Source organism: Apus apus, chromosome 4 (genome assembly GCF_020740795.1).
Source record: "Apus apus isolate bApuApu2 chromosome 4, bApuApu2.pri.cur, whole genome shotgun sequence".
Taxonomy (NCBI): Eukaryota; Metazoa; Chordata; class Aves; order Apodiformes; family Apodidae; genus Apus; species Apus apus.
Window position 1 is genome coordinate 103,527,422 of NC_067285.1, and position 16,838 is coordinate 103,544,259.

The 16,838-nt window shown below is 39.0% G+C and overlaps 1 protein-coding gene across 1 annotated transcript in view; it reads left to right on the plus strand.

Moving 5' to 3' along the window:
* The window catches only part of SORCS2 (sortilin related VPS10 domain containing receptor 2), a 559,400-nt gene that overhangs the window by 301,214 nt on the left and 241,348 nt on the right, over nt 1–16,838 (plus strand). Inside the window, exon 3 of the mRNA XM_051619037.1 lies at nt 14,825–14,924. Within this exon, the coding sequence (XP_051474997.1) occupies nt 14,825–14,924 (100 nt within the window). The remainder of the gene's footprint in view (nt 1–14,824; nt 14,925–16,838) is intronic.

Genomic DNA, 16,838 nt, shown 5'->3' on the forward strand with positions numbered 1-16,838 from the left:
ACAAATGGAAGAGTAATTTCTCTGAATAAGTAATGTAATACATGGTCCTGTGACATTCTTCTGTATTCAGATGAATGTAGCATTCATATACATAGAAAGCACAAAGCTTGATTCCAAGTTAATTACTTAGATGCCTTTTTACTGTAGACTTGGAAGATGGACTGTTCCCTACCTCTCAACATCTCTTCCTTTCCTGCATACATCTTTGCAGAATATTTACCATTTTCAGGTAATACAATTTGTCTCGCCATTCTCAGAGCTCCCCCTTTTCTCTGTTACAGTGGAAGCTGAGGTGGTGAGGGTGGCAAGAGAATTCAGAGAAGGTCAATGAAATCCAGAGTACACACATGGAGGTGATGCAGTTAAATAAATGGACTACTGAAGGCTTAGATGAACAATTTGCCAGCCATCTGTCCTGTTTTTCTCTCCAGAATTGATGGCAGGGTATCAGAACTGTTCAGTTGTTAGTGATTGCTGTTAAGAGATCTCTGGTAGCTGCCTATTGGGTATGGACCACTGGTGGTCTGTGTGGAATGATATTGCAGCTATGTTGTTTTCATTTGGAAGCTGGACTGCAGTGATATTTGAAATTTCTGACAGAGGTCCACTTATCTAAAATTTTTTGAACTAATTGCCTGCAGACAACTTACCTGATATTTAAGGCATTTGCTTTCTCTTGGAGATGGGACACTAACTTGACACCAAGCACTGATATGCTAAAAGAGAACGTAATAGAAAATTCCACAGCACACACAAATAGGCCTTCATGTCTGTGTGCCAAGGATGCCTGACCTTTCTATCCATCCTGTTAGTGATGCTCCACCTGCAATTTTAGATGAAAACTGTGCCTAGCATGTCCAGCTTTCAAAATAAGGAATAGTGCATTTCTCTCTCCTTGCTGATGATACACACAGACTTGTGTAATCACTGCCAAAAGATAAGAACGAAATTGAAAGAAAAGTAGCAAAACCCAATGTTTTTCAGATGGCAAAGGAAAAGATATGTATAAAAGAAAGATTGGATATGCAACGGGTGCTGTGATAATGATTTGAAATGCAATTACTAAAGGTCAGCCATCTCCAAAGGCAAGTTTTGCTCTGCTGCTCATGGACTTAAAAGTTGGTGGTGGGGGGAGAGGATTAGAGGAAGTAACCAGTAAAGAGGGGGTGGGCAGCAGAGGACAGCAGGATTGTCTTTTCCTCCTTGGAACCTTACATCCTCTAATGATGAAATCACATACATTTCTAGTTAACCTGTACCTGACAGTATTGCTTATTCACGACTGCTTCAAGGCATGCATGACCCTGCTCCATTCCTGTTTTGTTATACCACTGCCTTTGTGATTCTGCTGCTTGAAGGATGAGGGAACAGCAGAAGTAATTCTCACCCACATTCTTCTAAGCATTTACTTACAAAGACAACTTATTTTTTCCCCAAAACCTATAACTAAAGATTTGAAGAGGCAACTGCAAAGTATAAAGTATAAGCCTGAATAACTACCTACAGTATGCATAACTCAAACTGTATTTTCTCAAAGATACTCCATTGAAGATATGATATAAATGTTTTTCTTTTCTTTCCTCCTACACTTGACATTATGTCTGTAGAGATCTGAGTCTGAAGGTGATGTTATTTATTATTATTGTTTTTATTGTTATCTGGTAAAGCTGAAATTATAAAGAACAAAAACTTCATAATAATAAGTAGGCATGACTCATGGGTTGCTCATGAAGTATTTGTTCCATTAATCCAGTTCTGTTGTGTGGTTTGAAAGTAATTACATTTTGAATATCTGTGTGAATAACTTAAAAGTTTGGAATCACTTGAAACTTCTTATCAATCCATCAGCTAATATACCTTACTTATAATTTGCATTCTTAACAGAGTCAGTGACTCAAAGCTACTTCTTATTTTACTTCTTTTTATAATGATTTGCAGCTTCCTTTGATCATACGGTAACATTCTTCACTTCTGCATCCTTCAGTATCTTAGAGACAAGAGGTATCAATTTTGTTCTGTTTTTATGCTTTATTGAGGCAAACCCAGAAATTTCCCTGACTCCTTGTAATATGTGATGAAATTTGAGGAATCTGAAGGTCAGCTGTGTTGAACGTACATTTATTTATCTGTGTAATATATGCAAAATGTTAGAAAAATCTGAGATGGATCCAAAAGCTATAACAAAAAAAACAACAAAAAAAAAACAAATTAGAAGCCTTAAGTGCTAATCAAAATGCTGTCCACACAGAGCTGCCAAAGAGGCCATATGTGGCCAATGCAAATACAGGTGTGACGTGACTGTTCGTTGTTCTGCTAGATTAGTCAGTTCGTGAAGACACAGTGCTAATACTGGAGGACAATTTCTCTGGGATTTTATAGGTCATCTGATTATCATATTTTGTATTATTCTTACTAATCTCATGCTGTAGAGTAGATGAAACTGTAAGAAGGTAAATAAGGAGAATGCAACTGTATTGGAAAGAGCTGGAACAAAAGATCACTTTTCCTCTGGAGACAGTTGTGCAGCAAAGCAAAGGGTCTTTAGCAAACTCAAGAGAAAATTATTGCCGCATGTAATGTTTCCATGTAATATTGCTCATGAAGGGAGGAAGGTATTACCACTGGAAAAAATTTCCTTCCTCCATCCCTCTCCTTAAATCTAGATGTCTCATTTTCATGAAAGTGCAGGAATACAGGCTCCATGCTGGTGACAGAGGGACAAATAGTCTGTATTTATACACACTACATAAAAGTGAGAGTAAAACAGATTTGAGTCATGTTTCAAGGCTACTTCTCAAACTTGCCCAAAACTTGCTCAATAAGAGGTGGTTAAGCCTCTTAGGTTCTGTAGTGGAAAGGGTTTTGCATTTGTCAAATTAAGTTCTTTATTTGACAGAATAGCTTTTTTATTGTTCTCACATAATGTCAATGTTGTCCTCAAAAAATAAAGAATATTCTTTAATTAAAAAAAAAACACAACAAAACCAAAACCAAACACCAAAGAATAAAAGGCATTTAATGTTTATTTTACTTGTCCTTAATCATAAGGTGGAATACTGAAATTTGTCTCTATCTTAAAGTACATTACAGATGACCCTACTGTCCAAACTAATTTACTATTATTAGATCTTTTCAACCTGAGAAGTGCTGACATCCTGTCATTAATACTCTTGTAAATTCTGAAGTAAACGGATTTCAAAGACACTTGACTGTTAGTGTGAAGACAAGGTCAAAGAGTTGAATGACAAGTACTCCTGGTACAATAAGACTATCCATCAATCAGTTTTACTAGCAACTTCTTAATAAAATAAAGAGATCAGAACATGAAAATAAAAAGTGTATTGGAAAATACATGTGCATGACATCCATTTTGGTATCCTTGGACTACTAGCTAATGGCAAACTATTATATATTGCCTGGAAACATGGGAGTCTCCTGTAGGAGAACCTCTTTTGCAGTTTAACACTTCTGAAATTTAGAAATTGAAAAAATCTGTTATGCTAAAACTTGCTGAACAAGATATATTAGAATAACTAAAATAAGCAAGATGGTTAAATTTAATTTAAAAATTATCAGGCTTTAGTATTATTCACTCAAGAATGGTCATTTACAGCCATTAAAAACAATTTCATTTCCATTATTAATTACTCTCTTGCATGAGTTTTCAAGCTTCACTGTCAATGCATTTGACAAATACACATCTCAGAAGCTAGGTAATTTAACTTTCTGCTGAAAGTTTTTGGAACTTTTTACCCTGCCTTGTGGTGCCACTATGTTTCTTTTCCTTAAATCTGCTGTGGCATTTCTTCTACAGGGTTGTATGCTGCATACAGGTCAATCAGTGGTAATGTTAAATACAGCCAATCCACCAGTTTAATAGCAGGACACAGCCTAAAGTTAAACAGATAACTTTGGAAGAAGGAATTCCTTTGTCTACTAAGTACGTATATAGAACCAACAAACATAATTCAGATCTCTCATTTTTTTTAGCACAGCTTATTAAAAAATAGAGAAAATATAAAATGCCTACATGTCAAAGGACTTCAGATGCATTCAGGTCAAGATGTTATATGTGTCTTTAAGATATCTTGTGAGCCTTTTTCACTTGGTCATTGTATTATGATCATATAATCACAAAATGGTAGGGTTTGGAAGGGACCTCTGGAGATTGAGTCCACCCCCATGCCAGTGCAGGTCCACCACAGAATCTAGAGCAGGTCACACAGAAATGCATCCAGACATGTTTTGAAATTCTCAGGAGAAAGAGACTCCACAACCTCTCTGTGCAGCCTGTTCCAGTGCTCTGTAACCCTTACAGTAAAGAATTTCTTTCTCATGTTGAGGTGGAACTTCCTATGCTCCAGCTTGCATCCATTGCCCCTTGTCCTATCACAGGGCATGACTGAAAAGAGATTGGATTATAATAATGAGTTCTCACAGTAAAAAGAGAGAACAAAAGTCAGTTCTTATCTGGAGATCTAGTCTGAACACAGGCATTTACATGTAAATTTACTATATGAAGTTGAGAGGAGGGCAGATTGCAGTCTGCTGTGTTCCATGGGATCACCCACAAATGTGGGGCAATAGGCACTGTGTTTAGTGACTCCTCCTAACTACCCACCCTCCTTTTGCTTTCTCCAATGATAGCTGGAGTATTGATTTCTTTGAAAAAGATTGCCTTGGAGTGAAAGGCATTTGGAAGTAACAACAGTAAATATATCTATCTTAGTGTCTCCCCAAACACTGGCATGTTGGTTTTCATTTTATTGGAGTAAAATCAAGCTGGTTTCTGAGTAATATATAAAAGATACTTAAGAAAAGAAGCCTGATGGAACTAGTGGCTAGCATTTGGGATCTGTACATTTATTTGTATAGTAGCGGTGGTGTAATGAACTTTCAGTATGAACCTGAGGCTTGATCACATATATCAAAAGGCTTGCCAGAGCTTTCATAGGTTAAATTCCCCCAAGTGGTGGTTTTGAGCAGAAAAACAAAAGCAGAAAAAAAGAAAAAAAAGAAAAAAACCCAACTAACCAACCTTTCATCATGTAAAACCACTTTTTTTTTTTTTTTTTTTTTTTTTTGTTTTTTTTGTTTCTTATAAGCTTGACTACTTTGGGCATTTGAATAAGGTTTCCCCTGAGCCTTCCCTTCTCCAGGCTGAAAAGTCCGAGCTCTCTCAGCCTTGCTTGGTGTGGCAGATGCTCCAGGCTCTCATCATGTTTGTGGCTCTTTACTGGGCTTACTCCAGTATGTCCATGCCTCGTACTGATGGGCTACAGTTCTGCAAATACATCTCACCAGTGCTGAGTGGGCACGAATCACCTTTGGCCTGCTGGCAATGCTCTTGCTTATGCAGCCTCTGAGACTGTTAGCCTGCTTTGCTGCAAGGGCATGCTTTCCAGCCTGTGGGCTCCAGTATGTACTGGTTATTCCTCTGCAGGTGCAGGACTTTACACCTCCCTTTGTTGAGCTTCATGGGATTCCTGTTTGCCCATATCTTCACAAGATATATCACTGATATATCAGTCACTTCTCACAGTTTTGCATCATCTACAGACTTGCTGTCATCATCCCGTGGATCTCTTTCCTGTCATCTTGGAAGCTGCAGCCCTTCACTTGCTCACCCAGATCTTCCACCAACACAGGGCTCCTGCAAAGAAGGAGCCCATCTCCTGCTGACCCAGCCTCAGTGAGAGATCCCAAACACTCTGGCAGCCCCAGACCTGCAGAGCTGCATCCTGTGCTAGCAGCTCCATCTGAGCTTGAATGGTAGATGTCAGGGGATGTGGGAGAAGATGCTATAGCCTCCACTCCTACAAAAAGCTCCCTTTTAGATGCTGGGTCACTTTTTCCACTTCCTAGTCTCTTTTAATGCCAGACAGAAATGTGATTGAAGTTTTTGGCTCCTTGGGTGCTTTGTGTTGCTTCAAACAAATATATGAGCATGTCACCCTTGTATATGTAAGCCTCTCTCCTGTAAAGCACAGTGTCAGCTGTTAACACACTGTTAGTGTGACTTTGTTTTTACAAACTAGATCCAGTATGGCAAGTATTCAGAAGTCTTCTTCTGCCAAGGATCATCTCCTTGCTGTCTTATTTTCAGGACCTTCATTACCATGGTGTGGAAGCATCACAGATGCATGTGAAAGTGTTAATGGCCATAAAACCACCTGCTTCCTGTACTTGTTGCTATGAAGTGTGGTCTCAGTTTGGAAACTTCTGTGTAAATGCATGTTATTTGTCTGAGGAATTTGTTTCCCAGCAAACTGATGCAGAGCAAAATGTGCTGCATTTGCCATGGCTGGCCCTCCTCATCTCTTCATAATTTATGGGAACACTTCACAGCACCTTCTGCTTCTAATGGTTCTTTCAAACTCCTACAGAAAAGGCTGGTCCTGCCTTCTAATGTGAAGAGCCATGATAGTTGCACTGTGTGTCTCTTTTCTAGTTTGATTTTGGATTGAAGTCTGGCCTAGGGTTTGGAAGAGCTGCTATAAAAGCAGAAACACCTGCTGGGGCTTTATGTGCTGCCAGCTTGCCAAGTTCAACAAGCAGACCAGAACTACAGCTGATGGGCTTGGTTCTCCCCAGGTGTCACTGCAGTTACAGGAGAAGGGAAATTTGACTGCTGAAGGCTCTAAACAAAATAAATAAATAAATAGATCTAGAAAGCAAGCTTCAGCAGTTGTAGGAGGCTATTAGGAGATTAGGTCATTAGCAAGTAAAAGAAACAAATCCTGCTGAAGTGGTTGAGAGCATCTCAGTTTCTCCAGTTGAAGCACCCTTGGATGTGTGTCCTACCAGCATTAACCATAGGCTTTCCCCAGCAAACGGTCAGCTCTTGTGGCACAGACACACAGTGATTTTAAAGGCTATTAAGAAAAAGTGATCTGCCTGAGTTTTCATGATTTTGGGCACATCATGACAACCTCCTCAGTGGGCAAGCATGGGTGAGGCAGGCAGTTTTTTCGACACAGACACTGAGTTTCTGTTGCAGGAGAGGAATTCAAAATGATGCCTTGAAATTCCTTGTAAAGGTTTCGCTCCTAATGCAATTGTAATAACTTTGAGTAATCACTCCTTTGACTCTGGGACATGGGAGCTGATATAATGGATGAATTTGTGCTGCATCTGGGCACTGCCCAGCCTCCTTCTGTGATGTGTATTAGCAGTTTAGGAGAACCATGCTGGAAAACCCACAACAGACAACTGTGGGGCAGTTGATGGGTCTCTAATAAACTCAGCATAAGGCTTGATACCTTCCAGAGTCTACTGATCTTTATTTACTTACTGTTTAGGATATTGTCATTCTTTATAAAACTGTCCAGTTACTCCCTTAGTTCTGCCAAGCGTTTGGTTTCAGGTGCAGAGTACCACAGTCAAATCACTGACAAAACCTTGACTTCATTTACCTTTTCACAAAGTGCTGCAACCTGGCCATGTAAATCACTCCTCCTCACACCTCTCCCAGAGCAATCATAAAGCTGAGGCCAGGACTTCAGCAGCAAAAGCAAAAAACTTCTACAAAAGGAGTTAGAGTTCCACATGCAGAAGAGTAAGTAGCTGACTATTATAGTTGGCAGAGCCCATTGCTAGGGGAATACATAATTGCATGTGAATGTGCACATACAATTTATTAAATTATTATAAGTTCTTTTTTATTTTTTAAATGTTCTTGTTGCAGCCAGATCTATCCAGTGGTTACAACAGAACTTGCTGTTCTGGTCAGAAAGCACAAGGCCAAATTCTCTCTTCTTGTACATCCCAACATCCTTCTTGCCTTCCAAGGAGCTGCCTGACTGAGAATAAAGTTGTTTCAGAAATATTTCAGCTGTGTGTAGTGGTTTAAATAAAAGACTAGGCTGTGGGAAATACCTTGCGTTTTTCCATAGTGTGGAGAATTTTAATGTTCCTTGCAAGCCTCAAGAAAATATTCTTAAACCATCCCCTTTCCCCAAAGAACACAAGTATGTGGGATGAGACATTTTCTGTTGTAGCTACTCATTTCCAGTCATAGCCCTCATAAAAGAGGAATTGTACTGGAAGTCATATAAGGATGTTTCCACTTCTGGTAATATAGTTAGTAAATATAATTTTCAAAAATTATATTTTGGCACCAAAAGCCTTTCTTTCCCCCCACCCCCTGAATTTTCAACAAACACATCTCTTTTTTCAAGGGCTGTTTGTTCAAATTGGTAGTGGGAAGTTAACACTAGGTAGGCAGTGAAGTGTTCATTTCTTTTGTCAATAGCTATTAAATAGTTAATTGAAGCCACTGGGGTATTTTCCAACACAGTACTTTCAAAAATAATAAAATGAACTTTTGACAGAAAGCCTTTTTATTAAAAAATATACACTTAATGGTAAAATTCTTCCTGTACTCTAATCCAGCTAGCTTTTTTATGTTTTAAAAACCTCCAAATTAATATTAGAACATTTTTTAGCACTGTATGAGTTATCAGTTCTGTTATTTTGTTTATGTTTCTAATATACAAGAGCTATCTCAGTAGCAAACCCCTCAAACACCCCATGATAATACTCCACTCCTTGCTGCGAGCTACTAATGCAATGCTGGATTTGAGGCTCCTGAAACTAAATCTACACAGGACTGTTTCTTAAGATAAATGCTTGCACACTAATGGTTAGCTACATAGTAAGTTGAGTTCATTGAAGAAAGTCAGGAAAGAAATTGATCTATTCCTATGTCCTACAATTTCAGTCTCATACTCTACTCCCTTATTTAGGTCACTACAGCTGTTTGTGGGACTGAGTTAAAAATGGGATTACTGAAATGATCCAGGTTAATAGCAAGTCTTCAAAACCATTCATTTGAATGTGGATCATTTCAGGGTTTTTTTTGTTGTTTTGGTTTGGTTTGGTTTGGTTTTTTAACAGGAGCAAATGGCTAGGGTAGATTGATGGTTGGGAATTTTTAAGGTGCACCCAGCCCTGGCAGTGCCCTGCGACTGCACCTCAAGAGCTGTGTGCTCCACTACCTGTCCCAGCCCTGCCTGTGTTGCGGAGCTAAGAAGGAAGAAATAACATAGAGCTTTTACTTTTTACGAAACTAAGACATAACCCTGTCTTTCTGGCAGTGTCTTGTCTGCTTTGTCGCTGTGACACTGCTTGTTTCATGACTGAATGGGTTCCTCACAAATATCTGTGTACTGCAAGTGTGGCTGCAGGCTGTACCTTCCAAGATGTGCCATCAGCGAGTGCTGTGTGTTGGTGATGGAATTAATGCAACAAGGCAGGAGTTTCATAATTGGTGTCCTACCTAAACTAACAGCTTCTGGGAGAAAAGGTGATGGATGCAGCTAATAGAAGCTAATGCAACGTTTTGCAGTCCTGTAAAATAGAAAGTCTAGTTATTGGAGCTGCGCAGCAAAGTAATGAGGAGCTTGAAAATGTAACTGATAAGCAGCACAATTATAGGCTAATGAGCAGGATGTTTATGGTATACTGAAGGACTAAAGAAAGGATGCAAAAGATAACTGTGGGGCTGTACAGTGAGACTGTGCAGAGTAGGAGAGTTTAAATACAGCACTGAAAGATATGTATCTTATACTAAAGACAGTTCTACTAACTGTTGGAGTTTTAATGTGTGTATACTATACAGACCATTAACCAAAAACAATACAAGAGAAAAGCATGACAGAAGGTACCAGTAAGGGAAAACATGATATGGGACATAGGTGTGTAATATATTTAATGAATTTCTGTGTCAAGTAACACCCATCCATACACAGAGCCCAGTTTATCACCTTCTATGTTCCCTCATAAGAAAACATACACCGTTCCTGTACCATGCAAAGCTTTGTGACCACAGAGCTCTGCAATGATAATTACTGGAAGACAGAGGGTTTGAAACACTTTCTGCAAAGGTAATAGTAACATCAGGATAGAAATTTGTAGCCTGGCATGCCGCTATGGGGCACAGCTAGCCCAGGTACATGGAGTGCCAGGGGAACCAGTTGCATTGTCAGACTCTCAGGGGAGAAGTCAACGTGTAGCATCAAGCATTTGTCTTCTGTGATTTTTAAGTACATTGCAAAATAAGACCTGTCCTGTTTCTTACTGTGAAGTTAGTACCTTAGTTCCTGAGGAAGGATTTGGCTTGAGTTAATCTTCAAGGAAAGATAGTGGAAATCTCATGAATACGTGCATTAAGTGTTCCAGCCATTCTTTTCACAGTGCATCTCTTTAATTATTAAAAATAAAAGAAAGCAGGGAAGAAAGCATTTGCAGCTGACATTTGAGTATTAAATTTGAGTTGGGAATGCAATTTTCATTTATCTAAAAAATTGCATTAACGTCTTACTATACATTTAAATGTTTCATACATATATTAATTTATACTTGTAAATATAATCTGGAAAAACAACTAACAATGAGTGATACTGAATTGTGGATGTGAGTCATCAGTGGAGAGCTCTAAAATAATAGTGAGAAATAGACAGGAAACATTTAGTTCATTTCTCTTTTGTTATCTGTGTAATTTCTTCTTCTTTCTCAGTATTTCTGTTGGAAGATGTCCAGACTTAGTGTTTAGGTACAGTTCCAAATTATGTTTGGCATAGATTAATTTCAGCTCAAATATTAAAAAGTTACATTTTTAAGATGAGACCTGAATTTCCTCAGATTTTAGGGACTTCGGAAGTTTTGTTTCATCAGGGTAGGTTTCTATACCACTTGGAAGTTTTCCCAGCTGTTGTTTCAGCTTGAAGTATTAAAACAAGCTAAAAGGCCTTAATTATGTCTGTGCTGTAATGTCATTCTCTGATTTTTATTTGAACATGCAGTTGTTACAGTGACAAGTGAATTTTCCTTAAAGAAAAAAAAAAGAGCAGATATTCTAGCAGATGTACACATTTTCAGAGAAGCTATTACCCTGCCACAAGCCCTGACAGACACAGATTGTGTGATGTCTGCATCAGCACGAGAGTGATCATGTTGTTCCAGCATCCAATGGTCCTACTGCTCTTAATGGCTCATCAGGTTCTCATTCTGCTAAGGGGTTTCACCCACACTGACATCTATTAGAAAAGTAGCATGGCAAGCTGTAGGCAATCCAGGAGACTCCTGGAGTGTCTCAATGACAACTCAAGGGATCCCAACAAGGGATATCAAAGTTGAAGGCAGCCTGGGCTGCAGTGATCATGTGTAATGCAGTTCACTGTCCTAAGGGATATGAAACAGGTGAGAAGCGTAGTCAGGATTCTAAATTGTAGGAAAACAAAGTTACTGCTCTTCAAGAAATATGTGAGTAGGACCCTGTGGGAAGCAGCCCTCAAGGACAAGGGAGCAGAATCATGCTGGCAGATCTTTCAGGATGCTTTCCATATAGTGCAAGAGATCTCAATCCCCAGGTGTAGGAAATTAGGCAAGGAAGACAAGAGACCAACAGGGCATTCTGGGCTACATCAGAAGAAGTGTAGCCAGCAGACTGAGAGAGGTGATTCTGCCCCTCTACTCTGCCCTGAGACGTCACCTGGAGTACTGCATCTAGCTTTGTAGCCCCCAACACAAGAAGGATGTGGACCTGTTGGACCATGTCCAGAGGAGGGCAACAAAAATGATCAGAGGGCTGGAGCAGCTCTCTTTATGCTGACAGGCTGAGGGAACTGGGGTTGTTCAGCTTGAAGAAGAGAAGACTCCGGGGGGACCTTATAGTGACCTTCCAGTACCTGAAAGGAGCCTATAAGAAGGCTGGGGAAGACCTGTTCACTAGGGCATGTAACAATAAGACAAGGGGTAATGGTTTCAAGCTAGAAGAGGGCAGATTTAGGTTGGACATTAGGAAAAAGTTCTTTAATCTGAGGGTGGTGGATCACTGGAACAGGTTGCCTAGAGAGGTGGTGGAGGCCCCATCCCTGGAGACATTCAAAGTCAGGCTTGATGGGGCTCTGAGCAATCTGTTCTATTCTAGCGTGAAATGTCCCTGCTTATTGTAGGGTGGTTGGACTAGATGACCTTTAGAGGTCCCTTCCAACCCAAGACGTTCTATGATTCTATGATCATCTGAATACTGGAAGATGTGTTTCCTATGAGTCCTCCAGTGAGTTTTGCAGTACTCCAAAACATCCATTCAATCTGTAGCCTGTAATGCACAGGTAAATAAGCAGGAGCAGGAACAGTCTGTGGATGGCTTGCTATATCCCCTGGAATGTCTCATAGAAAGCCAAAATGCTCACTAACTGCATCCAGATTACTCAGAATTGTAGGTGAGGCCATCTTTAGGAAATCAGACTTTACATTTGGTTTATGAAGTTCTGCTGTTGTATTACCACTGCAAATAAATCAGGATATAGGTTGTTTTATTCTTCTTATAAGATACATGTCTATCCTCTTTCCATTATGCTTTGAAATATCTTTTCATTAATTTTTAGGGAGGAAAAAGGATTTATTTATCCTGATAAAACACAGGTAGTTCATTTGTTGTTCTGTATTTTTTTCTTAACATTTTGACACACCACAAGTTTGGTTTTAAACACACAAAACCCACCTCTGATTGGAAGGGCATAAAGGGCTACTCCTCTCCTAAATCTGGTACAAAACACACCTTTGTGCTTCTTAATATATTCATGAAATAGATATGCACTGAGATCCCAGAATTCCGCCTCCCTAACTCTGTCTGTAGCCCAGTAGCGCAATTCCAGGGAATTCTGTTCTAGCTGTGTGCTAAAAAGTGATAGTGTTTTTTTAATATATGCGGAGTTGGAAACTTGAAATCTGTATCTCAAATAAAAAAGTTGTGGTGACCTGTTTTCTCTGGATTATAGCAGATTTGGAAAGCCAATTATTTTGAGCAGTGCTTCCGTTGAATAATGCCCTTGAACTAAGTCCTCTGGTATGTAAATGTCTCAAAGAGTAGCTGCCATTCGTGAGCTCCCTGAAGGCTGGGTTATAGAAAAAAAAATATAAATAAATTGGAATCTGAACAAGTTTCTCTATAGATGCACAGATTTTTTGCCAATCTAGGTCTCCCTGCTTAGGTGTGGATGTGCACTAGCCTATTGTCTCAGGTTGAAATTGGATTTTATTTTCCCTTTGAGTTAGCTAATTTCTACCAGAAAACAAAAGATTTTTGACTGTAGAGTTTTTCTACCTCTTTCTGAAAATACTGTAGTTATCTTAATGTACTCTTTTTGTTACAACTTTACTTTTTTCTTGTAGTACTTTTTATAAATCATAAGAATTAGAATAGGAAGTTTTAGACTGGAACTTTTTAAGTTTGAAATGGCTTATCCTTTTTGGGTTTCTTGTGTGTACCCTTTTCATACCTTGACACAGTTCCCTCCACTGTCCCTCCTGCAGTGTCACTTTCCAGTGGTCCCATTGTATTCATCCTGAAGCTGCCACTTCAAAGTAAATTGGATCATCTTTAAGGTTCAGAGAATTATTTCAGGATATTATTACTGGACAGGCCACTGTCCTGATAGTCTTTCCTTAAAGGGAATAGACTAGGTTCTTTTTCCATCATACATACTTGTTCTGCATGATTTCAGTACATCTGGCTGCAGTCTGTAGTTTAGTCTTTGCTTTAATATCTTTTCTGACAAACGCATCCTGCAAATTACGTTTAGCACTGTCCATCCTAGTCCCCTTAGAATTTTAGTTAGCTTAAGGCTGAATACCCAGTGCAGTGCAAGTTTATGTATTTGATTTCTGCATAATTATTTGTCAAAACTGAATGGCTATGATTCTGTTAACTTTTGTAATGTGTTGCTGTATATATGCAGGTGAAGAAACCATATGGGGGTAAATAATGTGGATCAAATCCATTCAGATATCACTATAAAATAGATAAACTCCCAACTTTTGGCTGTGAGTATAGTCTGTGTGTCATAGACTTATGTCCAGGCATTTTTTGACTCAGAGAGAGGGAAGAAAAGCAAGGTAAATCTGAACCCTTCTGTACTTGGTGTCACTTAGGACCTGATCCAGGCATATCATCCTGTGCCCAGAATGCTCAGTGATGCCAAAGACACAAAGCTGCTCTACCACTACAGCTGAAATTTCTTGTATTGCATGGAAAGCTGGATGTGTGAAAGCAAAGTAGCTGTGTTTGACTTTGTACTACATGCCCTCTGATTTAAGTGACATCCTCAGCAGGTCTGATGCACGAGCCAGTGGAGGGTGGGTGCTCTTGGCAGCCTTCTGCAGGCACCAGCCCTTCAAGGACTAGTCTGCTGTGTGTGACTTGGAGGACACCTCAGGCTGTGGGCCACCTGTCAAGGTGGACATTTTATGGTCAAAACCAAACTAGACTTTGTTTTTATTCATTTGGAATTTAGTAATCCTCTGAAAAACAGCTGGAGGAGTCGATGGATCCCTGTATCAAGTATAAATTCTGGTAGGGGGTCAATTGCGAGTCTTCCAGATCTCGGGTCGAATTTTTCTGTCATAAAACACCAGGCTCGCAAGTCAGCCCTCCTTTTTCTACATAACTGAGAAGGTGCTGTTAGTACTTGCTGATGACCCTTTGCTCTGCTTAGCTCTTTTTTCCCACCTTGTGGGTGGTGATGGGAAGGTATTTGTGTTGGGTTTCTGCCACTGCACGGTGCCCTGTCAGGATGAAAACTAGCACTGCACAGAACTGCAAACTACAGACAGAATGAGCCCTGTGTTTTCAAACCTAGAATAATATTCTTAATAGTGGAAAATTTCTTTTAGTAGCTAATGAGCACTGAAAAGAACAAAAGAATGGCAGATAAGCATTGAAAATAGATAGTTAATGCTACAAAGTGGTTGTTCTTTGCACAGTTTCAATGCTGAAGCCTTTGGAAGAGAACACTTACAGATGTTTGATTTCTTTCAGGTCCTCAGATTTTGGGACGTTATACACAAAGTTGAATCTACAGCCTGGGATTGCCACTGTTATTGACAATTTCTACATTTGTCCCACCAACAAAAAGAAGGTATGTGGCAAAAAATGACGTTTTTAGTGCAACTGAGTCTCTGCAACTGTGTGAAGTTTGTTCTACAGGTTTTCAAAACGCAGGGAAGTGGTTTTCACAGTTGCAGGTCAACTTAGGTGCATTTGTGATTTATGGAAGTGGAATATGTATTCTTTCTGAATAAAGTAGAAAGGGAAAAAAATGCATTGATAGACTCTGAAAACTTCTGAGACCGTTGACTCCTGGTAGTTGAGCTTCCATAGAGTTTTCCATGGTAGGGTAAAAAGAACTCCTGTAGGTTTTCACACATCCACATAAATTCTGGGACTAACATTCATCCTCTTCATCCTTTATGCCCAATTTAAAAGTGCTTTGCACATTCCTTAGTATAAAGGGTAGGGACTGGGGACTGGACATACTGTAATTCAGAATGATTTTTATCCTGTGTAAAACCTTAATTAAAAAAATAAAAAAAATCCCTCTTCTCAGAACTCCTTCTTAAAAAATGTTCCTCCAAAAAGCTTTTCATGGAGCCTAGGAAGATTAAGTGGACTTTATAAGTGAAAGTGAAATTGCCCCATTGAGTTTATTTACAATGGATGTTATATTAGAAGCAACAGGAAGAGTGATTATAAGAAAAAAAAAACACACACAATTTTAGCAACCCTTCTATGTCTGTAAAATGCCCATGATTTAAACAGCCAGAATTGTGAAATTCATTGTGAATAACACAGGCACAGTAGGTCTTTCATGAAATAAGAATTTCCTCTTGATAAGGGCCTTTTCACTTTAGTTTAATGCAGAAGCATTGATTTCATGCAGAGGCCGCTGATTGGAAGGACAATGTTAGTTGTGTTTATCTGTCCATTCTGCTTAATCAAAAATCAGTGGAACTCGGCAAGGCTGCTAGATGATGAGGTACATATTTTATTTCTTTTGCAATTGTCACTGGAGTTTTTGTGCCTGAGCTTGGTAATATATTTTTAATCTACTGCAAAGTCAGAAATTATTTTTTTGTTTCTTGAAGTGAAACTACCACCAAGCATAACGTTTCAGCAGATTGTATGTCTCAGAGATAAGATCTACTTGTGATTTCAAGTCCAAAATAATAATAATAATAACAACAACAACAACAACAACAATAATAATAAAAATCTTAACCCACCTCATTTTCTGAAATAAAGACTAAAAGTGTGAGTTGGATGAGAGCTCTGTGAAGGATTTTTCCCATCTCACTCAGCTACAACATAAAAGCCTGGACAAACATGGAGGGGGAAGTGTCACTAACAATGTGGTCATGCCAGTTGTCTGGCAAAATAAACAGTGTTAAAATCAGATCACTGCTGGATTTCAAGCCTGAAGGACACACCAACGTTCACAAAAACCTTAGAAAAATCTATATTCTGCTCAAGACAAGTTGAAGTTCTTAGGGTTTCAGAACGTGCTTAGTAAACTAATATAACATTGGAATCAATTTGTTAGAGAAAGCCCATTTGGGTCGTCATTATATACAATATAATTATGTTGAATTTGACTTCTACAAAGATGTTCAGTAGTATACAAACAACAAAAAGAGCAGAGCAGGAAGGATTTATAGGGTCTGTCAGTGAAGCCAGAGAGAGAAATATTTATACATGCCAATATACAAACACACACTTACATGATACAAAAAAGGTGAAAGCATTGGAGTTAAATTCTCTAGCCAACAGCATCAGGTCTTGGAGGAGCTGCAGTCTCATGTGGCAGGCAAGGAGAAAGCCTCCATGCTATAATAACTTTCTCAAATAGTAATGGCAACTTTTCTGATGTTGGACATTTGATTATGACACTAACTGAGACTCCCATCTGATTTCACAGACATTATTTAGAAAGCTGGAAGAAAATGTCTCCCTAACCATCTATTTCAGCCCAATTGCAGTAAGGTGGGATAGAATG